Here is a 15,099-nt window from a genome sequence, read left to right as displayed (position 1 = left end):
TTCAAAGGACGACAAACCGGAGCTAAAGCTCTGGTGTTAAAGGGTTCAAATAGTCACAAGCTGCAGTCCCCGAATGAGCGCTAGCTTAGCATACGCATCAGATATTTTACACTTTTGGTTTTTCCCCCGCATGTTTTAAAAAGCGCATTTAAAAAAAAGTAGATGCTTAAATTGTTCCATTTATTATATTTTTCAACTGTAGGCGACTTCTTTCACTTTTATTTTTCATTATCCTAATCAGGTTTAGGTTGTCTGTATCGCCCTCTATTGGCCAAACCTTGTAAAGACCAATCTGGTTTGAGATACAGTTAATTAAAAAAATGTTCATCTTGAATAATGGCAATGGCGCGTTTCTGATCTATTGTGCAGCCCTGTTTTGTTTTTTAAAGAGATAAAAAATAAAGTTAAGTTGTCTGGCCAATCTCAAACTTCCCCTTAGCTATAAAGTCTAATATTAGTCCGCTAACACTTAGGACGACACGACGGCACAGATTCCTACAAAACCACAGTTTTCAGTGGAGCTGTATTTTCTTCTCTTGTCATTACATTCGCGCTATTTATAAAGAACGTTACCAACATGTCAAAGAGTCATCAAACCCGTGGAACAATGACAAGAAAATAAAAGATACTATTGCACATCAACTTTGCTAAAACTAATAGGCCCCTCCCCCTCCCCAAGCAGAAGTATAAAAGACTCAGACAAAACAAAAAGTACATCCTACCGGTAAAGGTTTAGCTTTTGACCCTTCCCTGTGCTTTTAGTGTCCAAACCTGAGTCCAAACAGCTAATCCTCTCCCCCTAACGTTAGTGATTGACTCCGCAAATTTATTTTGAAAAGAAAGAATTTCTTATGGACTCCGGTCTGGTAGAAATTGGTCTGAGATCAGAAACAACAAATGCCTCAAGCTCTGCAAGACCGCGATGAGTGCCAACACTTCCCTGGCTTTAAACCAAGCGTACAAAGCGCTAGTAACACAACACCTTTCATTCACGCACACAAACCCACCCCAGCGGCCTTGTCTACTTCGTAGACCCCGACAGTGGAATATTTTTCTATATCTCAAGAAACAAAGACTTTGATAATAAGATGCACATTCCTATATCGGGAGACTGAATTCGTCCTCGACAAAATACATGTCAGATCGTTTCCATCCTCCTGACAAATAAATCTATATGGTAACAGATAAATTAGATCAGTAAATCCAGAATAAAATAGATGCAAAGGTTTCACTTTTTTTTCTGGACTTAAAACATCACATTTGAAACCCACTCAAGGAAGTAACACGAGAACAAACAGCAGTCATTTTTCCTCATGTTTTCTAAGCACAGAGCCATCCTTCTTTTTGAACTACCTTGCATAGCTGTGGAAGTGTAGCCATACAATACAGACAGAGCCTCCAGTTGATTTGATCTCGAGTGCATTCCGGCTAAGGCTCTGGTTTCCTGGTTGGAGAAGAAGCTCGTCATTTGCAGTCAGTAAATTCAACTGCAAACCCGACCTTTTGTTTTTTTTTTTTAACTGCTTGGCAACAAAATAAACTCAATGATGGTACCTGAACTTTGAACCCCAACACAACATATGAATACTTCTATACACACGAAAAAAAACCAAATATTTGGTTGAGTCTGACCTGATTTGACTGTTTTAAACCTGATCTGATGTTAGTTGGAGTTCTGAATGCAAAGGAGGGCCGTTGTTTGGAGCAAAATATGGATAAAAGCTTTAAAGCTCAAAAGATCTCCCCCTAAATAACCCAGAACACAACTCTGCAGAACCCATTCATGTGTGCACCCCTACGTGTGCAACATTCATGCAAAGCAATTTGACACCAACACAAATGGCACATATTGGGGTTTTTGTTCCTGATCCGTGCTGCATGTGCAGCGCATGTCCGGATCCGGGAGAACAAGAAAGCAGCACCACCCTCCTCATGACTCGAGGGACATCTGCTGAGATGAGAAGGCATTGTTATGTCCTCAGGTGAGAGAAAGAAAGTGGTGCACTTTTTCTCACATTCTCTACAACCATTCAAATTACAGTATTTGTTCGTCCATTTGAATGTGAAACAATATATTTGGCTAATTTTTTCCTAACTACACATTAAAAAACACATCCTGTTCCACTCAGTAGCACCATGTGAATATTGTTCCCAAATTATAAAGGGGTTAAGGGCTTATTGGACGTGATGTGAGTGTGAGGTAACGCCCCAGACTGTTACAACTCTTCGTGTGTGTCGCCTTATGCATCTCCCTGCTGGAAAAACCTGTGTGTGTTTGTGTGTGTGTGTACATTAAGCACACCTCCCTGCGTCGGAAACTTGCATAGCTTCTGCAGGACAGGAAGAGCGGTCGTCCCTTTTGGACGGAGCCTTTGGCACAGCCTCGGTTGTCAACTGAAGGCAAGTGCTCAAGTTGCACCACTGGATTCAAAGAGACAACCTGCCCTTATTGCACCATTAGTACAAGTGTGTTTTTATGTTTGCACCATATAAAGTGGGGTTAGCAGCCAATTGACTCTGTGGCTTTAGAGCGTTGCACCATGTAATCAGCTGCTTGGGTTGTATTTTCTCAACAGCTAAATCAATCTGCCGGATTGCAGCTAATAAATTGTTTGCTTTGCTGCTTGGCTAGCACCAGGAAATAAAAGCTTAAGCCTCTTGTCTTTGAGCTTAGGAGGATACTTAGACATTTTTAGATGTTTTGTCCTTCTAGCAAAAATTGTATTAGCAGTTATTCTGAGAAGACCTAAATTAATCTGTCAAACTGCCTTTTTTTAAGTCAAAAGCTGGTTTAACTCTGATCTTCAATTTCTTTTATTCATTGCAAGTTTGTATTATTTAAATGTCCAGAAGCCAAACGTTCAGATAATCTACCATTTAACTGTAAATATGGCCAATTTGTCATTGAATTGTGCAATGTTGCATTCATTTCACTAGTAAAACTATTATTTCTTAGTTTTCTTCAATATTATTACCAGAGTTTGTGAGAGTTTAGATAAAATTCTCCCTAATTTTGGCTTTGTTTCAGCAGAATTTTTCAGTTTTAGCTACTTTACTGGAGTCTAAATACTGCTTTTTATGTCATTAGGGCCTCAACCCTCATTTATCTCAACTGTCTTTCATTTATTCTGTCTTTATCTTAAAGTTTTTATGAGGTAACCACAGAGTAAGCCGAATAAGAGCAGACATAAATAAAGAGAATAGGACTTTATCTGCTGTTGTGGTTTCACTGTTGCGCTTGTGAGTTGATCTGGAAGCTGTAATGTTGCTTCATATCATTTGTAGGAGGGAAAGACAAAAAGGAATAGAGGAAGAAAGAATTTTGAAGTTTAACTTTCAAAATAAAACTCCAGCTGCTAATTCTACTTAATGTTACCCACAAGTAAGCTGTTGACCTTATCAGTAAGTGTTTTGAGTTGTGGGTGGAACTTGCAAAAATGCTTATGTAGTCTTACCAATTATGGTCACAAGGTTTGGGCCAATCCAGCATCTCTTCTTTCTGAATTGGCACGAGGTGTAAAATCCTCATTTATGTTGATCACACTTGATCAAAATGCTCAAAAAATGTCAAAGTATCCTCTGTGCTTACCTCATCATGATCTTCTGTGTTGCTCTTGGTGATTGTGGTTAGAAAATCAACATAAAGAAGCTTGTATGTGTTTGTGCGCGTATTCCCTAACTGTGCCAAATGCGATGACTCATGGTTGAGTTTCACCTGCTCATTTACCGACATACCTGGAGTAAAGGTGTGAAAAGCAGGACACCTTTATCCGACAACTACATCATATATATATATATATAGAGAGAGAGAGACAGGGAGAGGGAGAGAAAGAGAAGAGAGAGATACGTATATGTTGTGATACGTTTTTCGTTGTGCCCGGAGCAGCAAGGTAGCGATTGACAGGCCAGTGACTGATGTATTGGCTGGTTTGTTGTTGCCTGCCAATGCAACAGCTTGATTTGGAGGGATAAACAAACTGAAAATAAATAAATAATGAGCCACACATCACAGCTTCACTGTGGGTGGCTTTTGGAGGAGAGAACACAAGTCATCTGGACGGTTGTAATGAATAAATTCCACAAATGTTTCATAGTTGCTGGCAGCAGTCTGACAGTGTTGGACCAACATGACCAAAAGATCACATTAAGACATTATATGATTAAGATACAGGTCAACATGTTTGATTTTTTTCTTTTAAATCCTTAAACATCTTCATTTGGATTGGGAATTACTTACATGGCAGCCCATTTACCTCCTCTGTTAGCATTACAGGAAAAAATGGAGAACTGATAGACCGATGGCACACAGAACACACAAATCAGCATGTTCTGAGGGGTTTCTGAAGGGGTTTAGAAGCAACAGAAATTGTATCACTTGTTCAGTTAAGTTTGAACCGATAAGTGTCATCTGAGCGCGTCAAATACCGCAGTTAAGACTTATGAGTGGCTTAAACCAATAACCTCACAAATAGTTTATCCTGTAGCTTGAATATTAATTTTAAATTATAATTGTGTATTTATCTTGCTTGCATTTCTTTAGCAAAAATAATTCTACTAGCATTTAAAAGGCTTATTTTTTATGAAATACAGAGTTGTGTCAGGAAGGGCATCCAGCGTAAAAACTCTACCAAACCACCTGTGCGGTTTAGTGAAAGCTGATTCGACGAACGGTAAGCAACAACAACATTATACCCTTTGAGCTAATGTTGCTAGCTTCTAGCTAACATTTTGGAAAACTTTAATTTTATTCATGTTTTTGCTTTAAGGAATAAACACCAAGTTCTATTAACCTATGAAAATATTGTTTATGGACAATATAGAAACTTTTGTTTCTTTCTATTTTATTTTCGAAAAAGCTTCAAAAACTAGTAACTTGGAAAATCAAGATAAACTAGGATTAAACAACAACAAATCCTATCATCTTATCAATTTAACTTACTTTGCTGTTTTTTATTGTTTTTGTTAACTAGCTACCTTTACACTTTAGCTAGCACCTGGATGCAATTTTTTCTTTGCAATTTTGTTAATAAAAATGTGTGGCCTTTTTCCAGTTTAAGTTATTCAATATAATCCTTCTGATGGACTTATCCAAAAAAATTGTTTGGAATCAAAGGTTGGCATAATATGGAAGGAACGTTTTTTGCCCATTAGCTGCTAGCTAGGTATCCATTTTAACTGTGTAAAAACCTTGGACCAAATTATAAGAATATATAGATAATTTTGAAAGATTTGGCAAATAAAAAAAAATGTTATAGTTATTAGAAATATTATATAAAATCATTTTTTAATTTAGCGCCAATTCACAACAAATTCAGTCTCAAGCACTACACACTTTAACATCCAATTCAGTCCAGAATATTCCAATAATGCTGGATTTTCTTAATTCTATCTTAATGGATTTATAAGTGACTACATAAGGGTTTTATATTAACTTTAACTCGATCTCCATCTTTCCTGTCATGCTTTCCCACTCTGCAGCTAACCCTTTCCAGCTAACTCTTCAAAATGGTCCCTCGTAGTGTTTTCTTCACTAAAACTAACAGAAACACAAAGTGAAGCACCCGTTCTGTACATGTATTATATATACATACTAATTTCTGACTATTTTAATAGGTTTTACAATCCACTATTGGTAAAAGTGACTCCTTGTGTCACGTTGCTGTATTCCTCTCAGACTTGTAAACAATGGCAACATAAAGGGTGTGATCCAGTGTGGATGTACATTTGTGTTGCTCCTCATTTTTTTATTTCTTTTTTTCTTTGCGACATAGAGAGCTTGTGCTAGATTTCAAAGGAGATCAGCAGAAAGGTGGAGCAAAGAAAAGGACAGATAGAAAGGCAGTAAAAGTTGCTCGCTAAGCTGTGGGGGGTAGAAATGTGCGCATGGTTGTGTGTGTGCTTACGCAAAGACGAGACAAGTCGTTTGTGCTCACATCAAGTCGGACGTTTGACCATAAATCTTCAAGAACATTCACATATCGTATTTTTTATGGTGCTTATGTGCTAAAGTATACATGTGTGTTGGTGTCAAAGTGAGGACTCGTACTGCAACAGTTCGTACAGCAAAGGTCCGTCACGGTATCGGATGCCCACGGCGCCTGGCGTTATGTACTGCAGGATGTTTATAGTCCTACGCAGGCGCCTGTCCACGTAGTGAGCGTCCCACGCCGGGTAGCGCTTCCTGGGCATGTCGATTTTTATAAGCGGACCCTCTGGTTTGGAGGTGGTGGGAGTAGACCTCACCTGGAAGACGGGAAGACACGTCTCAGCCACATCTTCATCCGTCTGTGACTTGACCATGTGGGCTGGGGTGGGCGGGGCAGTGGGTGGGGCAGATGGGGGCAGGGGGAGCCCCCAAAGCAGCTGGGCACAGCAGGAGGAGGCTGGACTCGGCTGGAGGTGGGCAGTGGCGGGATGCAGGAAACCGTAGTACAGGAGCATGATCAAGACGCCACCGATAAACGTGAAGTAGACACCGCACAGAGCTGGAACCGCGTAGGAGTCGGTCAGAACTGGATCCCTGTAGGCATACCTGCAGGGTGTCAGACACAAGGGCGTTAACTGAACTCATTAAACAAGCACTTTAATAAAAACCATAAACCTAAATTCCTTAAATTAATCTTTGAATAAAGAAATCCAATCAAGACAGACTCTTTCAATTCTTTCAACAGTTGGTAGACGTAGGATGTAACACATATTAATGCCTTACATCCTCCAATTTGGTCATTCTATCATTAGTGTTGGGCTAACATGCATCCAAATGGACCAGATGAAGAAAACAGCCAAAACTTTTGTTAATTAATTAGTCCCTAAAGTTCTATTAAGTAGCACAACTTTGGACCTGGCCACCTTTGTTGGTTTAGCAGGTAAAACAAATTAAAATGGATCCAATTCATAGTGAACTCACCACAGCCCTGTGAGAATGGTGTTCTCTGCCAACACTATGATGTAGTACACTACCATCCTGTAACGCGTCCGTCCCTCCTTTACATTAAACCAGCAGAAGATGTAGACAATGCCAACCACCATGTTGAAGAGCACCTCCTCCCACTTGGACATGCAGAAGTCTGTGCCTCCATGAACCACCCAGAAAGCCATGGCGCACCAGTGGAGCACCACGAAGATCCCGAAGTAAATGTGGAAAAGAGAGGCGAAGAGAGCCAGTGAGAGGACCCGGGATGAGATGGTTAGAAGGCGCCAGAAGAGGTGCAGGAGCGCGCCGCGATAGCTCATACTGCGCTGGTCATCTCGAGAGTCCCGCAGCAGTTTGTGGTAGGAGGCCAGAACCCAAGCAAGGGACAGGAGGGAGGCCAGCGAAGATATGCCTACGGATTTAAGGAAAGACCAGGGTTTTGTAACCCACAACAGTACATGTCTGGGTTGATCGTGCATATCTACGTCAGCTGTGACTCATGGTACGTTCACACCATCTTCTGCAACACGCACTCAAGCGACCACTTCTAATGGAAAGTCTATATAACGCACATAAATACGCAGTTTTTATTTTGAGTCATATGCCTTAAAAAACATTGAAAATTGTTCCGGTACAGTCTTGGGATGTAGCGTGATACATATCATATCGTGAAACACGTATTGTGATATGTATGGCATCGCCAGGCTCTTGCCACTACACACCCAGTGCCAATAGTTTGAAATTAAATCATTAAGGAAAAATGAATAATTGCGTTGGTGCCCGGACAGAATTCTATGACACCAAGTCTTACGTATTTTGGAATAGAGCTGTGAAAGAAACAGCACCAATTTGGCATTTCAAGCCATCCTCTCCCAACCGTGAGTACATGTGCTGGCATTCAGTAGCGACGATCCAGTGTCAACATGGTATCCTAAAGGCACGTACACACGTTCAGCGCATTCTTGAATGCACATTATATGTGCGGTGTGTATGTAGCATAAGACATGGATGAAATTCTGTGGTAGTGAAAAAGGAAACTTTTTGTAGCTCTGCTCATTTTTTGGTTCTGTTGACAATTTGCCTAAAAGACTCAATTTTTGGTTAACTTTTATTCACCCACCAGGAGGTAAAACGTTTGACTGTTTTTAAATAAAGTATAATAACCTCCCCAAGATTAAAAAAAAAAGCTCTTCATTTTTCATATTCTCTACAAAATCCTTTTTTGTAGCTCATAAAACACCAACTACATTAGCACTACATGTTTATGACTCATTGAGGGGGTTTTGAGTAATACTGTGAGCCGTAAAACAAGCTGGCGTGTGGCACGATACAAACATTTGGTAATCACTCATAGTGGTATGAGTCTCACAGATGAGGTTATTTTTAATGCCCCAGCTGCCTTGGTGGCTGGCTGGATGATGCATTTCTTGGATGGAGGAGGAAGAAGCTTCAATCTTTGAATACTTGAAGAAACTTCTCAATGCAGGAAACAAAACAACTGAAGCATCAGAGAACAATGGACAAAGTAATTGGCCGCTTGACAGCGAAGGCGGAAGAAGCTTTTTGGGTCTATCAGAAAACACGGAGCTCCACCTACACTGAAGGGTCTCGGCTCGGTTTTCCTGGATCATGATGCAGAGCTGCAGCACCAGCTGAGGTGCAGACTCCAGGAACGCCTCCAACAGACGCAGCATGTTGACGTCCGCGTACTCGAACATCATGGCCCAGTACCACCGCCGCTGGTGCTCCTTCTGCCGACGGGACATCAGGCCCAGATACAGTGTCCTGATGTATCTGCAGGGGGTTCAGAAATAAGAGCAGAGAGTTTTCTTTAACTCAAATGAACACTGACTTAACAGCATGGATCAATGACATCCAATCTGGAACTTGTCATTGGGATATTTTGGTTGTGACTTGGCTGAATGGATTACAATTGAATTATGTAACTTCTACAAATCTGTAGTGACAACTCTATTTTCTGACAATCTGCTGAACAAAACAATTGACTAATCGGGGAACGTATTCAACAGATGGCTCAACAATGAGTAAACAAAGACTGTGAGCCAAATATAGTAGAGTATGGTGGATGAGCCTGCCACTAATGCTTATTTCGTTTTTGGTTTTTTTTAAGACTAGATGCAGTTATTTTAGCAGGAACTATGTCTGCTTTTTTGGGACATGATAGTGTTTTCATCAAAATCTTAAATTTAGACAAAACCTTCCTATTAATTTTTCTCTCACCTAAATCTGGAACAGTTACTATAGGTTTAGTATATTTATGTGCAAATGTTTGGTTCAAAGTTTTTTTTACTATCTTTATTAAATCTGTATTTCTGTGCCTCTTGTTTATTATGTTTTAAATATATATAACAATATGATCAAATTAAAAAAGATATTTAAAAATGAACCCAAACGTGATTAAGTGGTGTGATTGTAATGATCATGCTTTCTGACTGAACTTTTAATGCTAACATGGGATTGGCGTGTCTTCAGTCTTGCACAGTTGCTATGATTTTATTTGGCCATTAGGTGTCACTACTTTGTCTTAAACTGATTAAAAACGTCTTTTTGGGGAGAATTACTGACTAACAAAACTTTAACATCAAAATGGAAACAAAAGTTACTGGAGCCAGACATAGACCTTCAAGGGATCACTAGATGGGGTTGTTATTCAAGTGGGTCAATTTGTAACTGCAAGGCAATGAATGGCCAAAACGTTTTAACAAAATAAAACATTAAGTCTGATTTCAAATCCTTTTCGCACTGCTGTGCTTACACTTTTTATGCTATTGTGGAAGACGTTCTAGCATCTGTAAAAAATAGATGGGACTACTGCGGTCATGCTCCAATCTATACTAGCATTAGCACAAGTGATATTTAATAGTTACCTCAACTAAAATATCAGAAAAATGCATTTGTTTTTATAGGTTCTATGTTAAAAAATTATATAAACAAACAGGATGAATGATCTTTGACATACAAAATAGAAGTTTGAACAATAACATTAAGGCCTGAAGTTGGATTGCCAATTAACTAATACTTTTCTTCAACATGTTTTTTTTTTTAAAGAAGGAGAAAAAAGAGGATTGAGCAAGACGAGGTAAAAGCAGGGCTTTTTATTTTTTGTTGAACTTTTAAAGATGGAAGTCAATTGGAGATTGCTCTCATCTGAAACCAAACCCTAGTGGTCATTTGATGAACGGCAACACTTGTTACTGCCTGGTTGGATGCAGTTTTGGAAAATGATCCCACAATTAACAATAAAAATAACTGCGGATTGAATCGCACATTTAGCTAACAACTTTGGGATAACTACTTGCTATTAACCTGCATTAACCATAAAAAATGAAATAAACTACTGCCTTGTTGAATCTTAGCAACTGTTTTAAGAAGGAAAAATCCAGACTAATTGCTGGCCTCCATTTCATATATGGATTCCTGGATGAGGGAAACTGCAGTGCATGCGTGTAAGGCGTGAGCAGCGGTTTTAATTAAGCTATTTTTAATGAGCATTGAGAAGGCTTGTATCCACGAGTGCAAAGACATTCAGGCTTTTGCGCACTGGCCTTTTTCTTCATGCACACAGTCCTGCATTATGCACAGTGTGATTATTATGGCCGGCCATGTTGAAACACGTGTGCTTGTTACACACGACATAAATTTTGCAGCATCCATAGGAAAATGCTCACTTAAGAAGTTTCAAAGCCGAAGTGATGGAGGATTATGCTCCTGAGAGGGAAATGCACTGAAACAGTGCCTGTCCTTGACTCAAGAGCTAAGAAGGATGAAGACATGTTTGGCCTTTCAAAAATCTGAAACACGAATCTGACAGCAGCTCAAAGTCACACGACGTTCCGATCCAAACCCAGCTCCTCACCACCCTCCCTCCACCGTTCTCCTTTCCCTCTTGCTTTCAACTACTTTCCCCTCCCCCCTTACTCTCATTGTACACTGGATATACACCCCCCCAACCCACCAAATAGACGCTCATATCCTCCCCCTCTCCACTGTTTTACCATGTCTAAGCGATCTGTCTCAATCAGGCCATACCATTTCTCCAGCTGCACCACCTTCCCCAGCTGTACCACTTTCTCAGCGTGGAAGAGTCCATTCTAAACTCTAAAGGGGAGTTAAGGTGCGTGCGGGGAGTTGGACTTCACAACCCAGGCAGAGGACCGGAAACTGTTCAGTTCCGTCCAACCAGAGATGACTACAGAAGAAAGGACTTTGTGTCTCTCACTTGTTTTCCCCAACCAGGGCTTTTAGCACTACAATTAGCACCTAGCCCTTCCAACCATGTGCTGGTATGTGTGTGTGTCATGCTGGTAGGGGGGCATAGACAGTAAGTAGGAAAGCAAGAGTGTTGCCAGAAGCGCAGATGCTTTTCTCTTTGTACTCTCCATGCACGCTGACACTCGCAGGAAGAGCCGTGACACCGTTTTTCCAACGGTCACACACGCTGACGTGTCAACACGCACACACTTTGACCGTAAGGACCAGACTGTGCCCACACAACTACACACTACTCATGCACACCTCCATTAAACAGTCTATGCAAGCGTGTACATGTGCGCCATTCGGGGTTTCAGCGCTCAAACTTTTCGCCTCGCTATGCAATTTAGTACAACCGTTTTCAGACTGTTCGTACAAAACGCAAGGCTAGGTTGAACTTTGATCAATCGTGAACTCTGATTTGGATGGCATCCTTTTTAATTCACAGAAGTGCCAACCATTTAAAAATTGATCATGGAGGAGAAATTAATAATTGTAGTTTGTGCCCGGACAGAATTCTATGACACCAAGTCTTTCATATATCAGAATGGAACTGTGTAAGACAACGCCAGGAGACAGATTTGCCAGATTTGGAGTGCATTCAACATTTTGCACCAAGCCTCTTCCAACTGTAGGTGGCCGGCATGCACTAATGTACATGTGCAATGTGCAAGAAAAAGAAGCCCCTCCCTTCTTGTCAAGTGTCAACACCATGGGCTAAACCCACGTTCAAGAATGTGTTTCACATGTCTGGTGTAAACGTAGCATGAGTCCGTAGTTTACGATTCTACGTTGAGTCAACACAAGATCCATTTAAGGGTCATCAAATCTACTGTACCATGTTCAAACCTTGATGTGCTCAATCTTGATGTACTTGAAACTTTCATCTATTTTTGCGATTAATCTTCTCTCTTTACCATCTCAGACTGACCTCTTTAGCCTGTAAACGTTTCAAATGGAACATTTACGTCTATGCTAGAACAGTAACTACAAACTAGAGTCACGTAGTCATCTCTTAAGATGTGTGCTAGATTATAACTGTCCATCCCTCATGACTCCCTGCTTGGCTAAACTCACATCAATGGTCTGGTCCTGATGCTTGACTGGTTTGAACCCCCCAAAAAAAATTTTGGGCCCTTTTAACTCCTGTTTACCATTCACCAATACATAAAGAAGGCTTGGGTGCCAAGATATAGGCATCCTAATTTGAATTTCCTTTACATAAATCAATGTTTAAAAATAATGGGCACTATTGATATAGATTTTGACAATTTTTATGTCTTTCCTACAGATGGCAACACGTATGAACAAAAATCTACATTTAAGTGAACAGTCGTTTTTTCTTCAATGCAAAACACAATATAACAGTTTGGCAGTCCTGTGCCATTTGACTTAAATTTTGTTCAAAGTAATAGTGCTAAAATACATGACGATAACTAGAAAATAACATCTTAACCTTTTTACATTTATTTACTCTAATTGATTTTTCTTTGTTCATGTTGCAATCCAGTGGTTTAAGCCTTTTGTTTGACAATTTAAACCCGGTAATTCTATCATCTACCTATGGATTAATGATCTACATTTGAGTTTCTTGTTGTATATTTGTATTGATAAAAAAATTCAAATAGTACACATCGTTTTTCTAACCCCAACTTCAAGCTAGCATCAGACAAGAAACCTCTTCAGCTGGAGAAACATTGCTATTCATTTAAAAGTTGCCCAAAGACACCAGTAATAGAAGACAAAGTATCTGGATTATTTGGTGGTTGTTTTGATGAAGGGTTGCTATGAGGTTTGAAAAACTGCTGAAAATAACAACAATGACGCATAACTACGCAAGTTTCTACAACCATTTTTCGTATGTACAAAACATGCGGCCATTGAACGCACGTTGAATGTTAAACCAGGTCAAATTTTGACGTTTAATCCACAGTAGTGCCAACCTTTGTAAATTGATCATGGAGGAGAAATTAATAATTGAGGTTTGTGCCCAGCTGGAATTATAGGACATCAAGTCTTTTGAATATTGAAATGGGGCTGGGAAAGAAAAAGCCTGGAGCATGATTTAGGAGATTAGCACCGCTTTGACATGTCACACCAAGCCTTCTCCAACTGTAGGTGGGCACATGCGCTAGTTAACAGTAGAAAAAGAATAATCCCCTCCCTGCTTGTCCAGTGTGAACACCAATGGGCTACATGCACATTCAAGAACGCAAGTTTATTAGCACATTCTACGTCACATGCCCAATGTGTCCATAGCTACAAAAAGACAACGTAGGTTAAAAATAGTTAAAACTTTTCTTTGATTTGCATAACTTGTTTCACCTGCTAAAGTTAACCTCTATTTAAAGCTCTGCTCTAAATCAAACCAGAACCTAAACAGGTTATTCTGAGGGTCCAAATAAGAACATGTTATACAGTGGCCGGTGCGCTGTCTATGGTGCTGAAATGTATTCACCACATAAAAATACTATAATTTATGAGTTTTTTATATAAGATTAACTTTTTAAAGTTAAGCGTCCACCTGTTACAAGTGGAGTAGACCATAGCATGAGCTACTGTTTTCTTCTGAATATAGTATTTTCAGACTGCAGTGAGTTATTAAGTTTTCATGAGATGGCACAAAATCCACTAAAGCTGCAGCTCTTCGCTGAGTTCATCAGTGAATGTGGATCAATGAATGTCTGCTGCCATTCCCACAGAGTTACTCACACTGGAGGTCCTGTCCGGTCAGGAAGACCCCTAACGAACCTGACTTGGGGGGGGGGGGGGGGGGGGTTGTGTGCGTGGCAGCTTTGTGTTCCCTCACCTCCACACCTGCCCCAGCTGGAGGATGTGAATGGTGGCCTGCCACAGCCAGATGGAGGCCAGTTGCAGTCGGTCCTTCCCGGGATACAGGCACCCCAGAGTCACCGTGCCCCGCTTAGTCAGCCCCTCCACATCCCCGAGCCCCCCGCCGGTGTAGTCCTGCACGAACCAGCGGAAACTCAGAATCTGCACCAGCACCGACGGAACCAACACGAAAAAGAGGGTCAGGCCGAACCAGAGGTAGTCCTGCCTCTGGTAGTAGTCCACTGCCAGGCACAGGTCTGTGCCAATGTCCCAGAAGAAGACGAGGAGGGCGAGGATGATCCAGAGGCAGTCCAGCCACAGCTGCTCGCGGGGAGGGCAGTGGGTCTCCCGGACTCCGATCCCTCCGACTGGCTGGCCCCCACCGAGCAGGGAGCCGAGGCAGGCTGAGCGGCAGCCCCAGTAGCAGGCGGAGGTGCGGCAGCACTGGCAGATGTGGATGGCGGCGGAGTCCAGCGGCTCCTCCGCGTCGACATCATACAGCTGGGCGAACCCGCCGCACCCCGCAGCTTTTCCGCCGTCCGACTGCGCGGCCATGTTTCCCTTCCCGCTCCTGCCCTCCCGTGAAAAACACGACAACCGCACCGTTTTGCTTGCTCGCGGGACGCGGACACCACGTCACTACCTAGATACCTGCCGACCCTTTCCCTCACGCGCCGCGCCGACTGCTGTGTCTCTTTCCCGCCCAGGGCGCGAGGAGCCATCAGAGCCGGCGGCCGCGCCACCGCGGCTTCCCTTTTGCCTCGCGCGCCCGAGACACCGCCCCCGGGCCAGCAGCGGAACCGGTTTTTTCTGCTAGTCCAGCGTCCAGACCTGCGCGCGCGGTCATCTGCACGAGCAAGGGGGGCTATGACGTCATACAGCTCTTGCTGTGATAGGAATTGAGAGAGCGGAGAGACAAACTGAGGGATTCAGTGGAAATGTAAATGACAGAGAAAGAGTGTTGGTTCACGAGCTGAAGAAGAAACATGGATATTAAAGTATGAGGGAAAAATGTATACAGTTTATGAGATATAAAAACCGAGTGTATACAGACAGCGTGTGAGTGTTAAAGTGTTAGAAAA

At 41.6% G+C, this 15,099-nt stretch overlaps 1 protein-coding gene across 1 annotated transcript; it reads right to left on the bottom strand.

Annotated features, from left to right (window-relative positions):
- Window positions 1-5,748: 5,748 nt before the first annotated feature.
- xkr6a (XK, Kell blood group complex subunit-related family, member 6a) lies at window positions 5,749-14,896 on the bottom strand. The gene is made up of 4 exons (XM_004066577.5): window positions 13,995-14,896; window positions 8,511-8,707; window positions 6,908-7,325; window positions 5,749-6,532 (listed from the first exon to the last, which is right to left on the bottom strand). Exons 1-4 carry the CDS (start codon window positions 14,570-14,572, stop codon window positions 6,028-6,030), a joined length of 1,698 nt encoding a protein of 565 aa, XP_004066625.1. The 5' UTR covers window positions 14,573-14,896; the 3' UTR covers window positions 5,749-6,027.
- Window positions 14,897-15,099: the final 203 nt, after the last annotated feature.

The sequence above is a fragment of the Oryzias latipes genome, chromosome 2, assembly GCF_053564925.1.
Source record: "Oryzias latipes strain Hd-rR chromosome 2, Olatipes_Hd-rR_3.1".
NCBI classification, from domain to species: Eukaryota; Metazoa; Chordata; class Actinopteri; order Beloniformes; family Adrianichthyidae; genus Oryzias; species Oryzias latipes.
This window is presented reverse-complemented; position numbering and strand designations above follow the sequence as displayed.

What these genes read in the sequence shown, in the direction of transcription:
- xkr6a (XM_004066577.5), bottom strand. Translation starts at nt 14,572, where the DNA reads ATGGCCGCGCAGTCGGACGGCGGAAAAGCTGCGGGGTGCGGCGGGTTC. An exon ending in CAGCTGGGGCAGGTGTGGAG is followed by an intron (nt 8,708 to 13,994) that starts GTGAGGGAACAC and finishes AACCCCCTGCAG; the next exon opens with ATACATCAGGACACTGTATC. An exon ending in CCGAGCCGAGACCCTTCAGT is followed by an intron (nt 7,326 to 8,510) that starts GTAGGTGGAGCT and finishes TTAAATCCGTAG; the next exon opens with GCATATCTTCGCTGGCCTCC.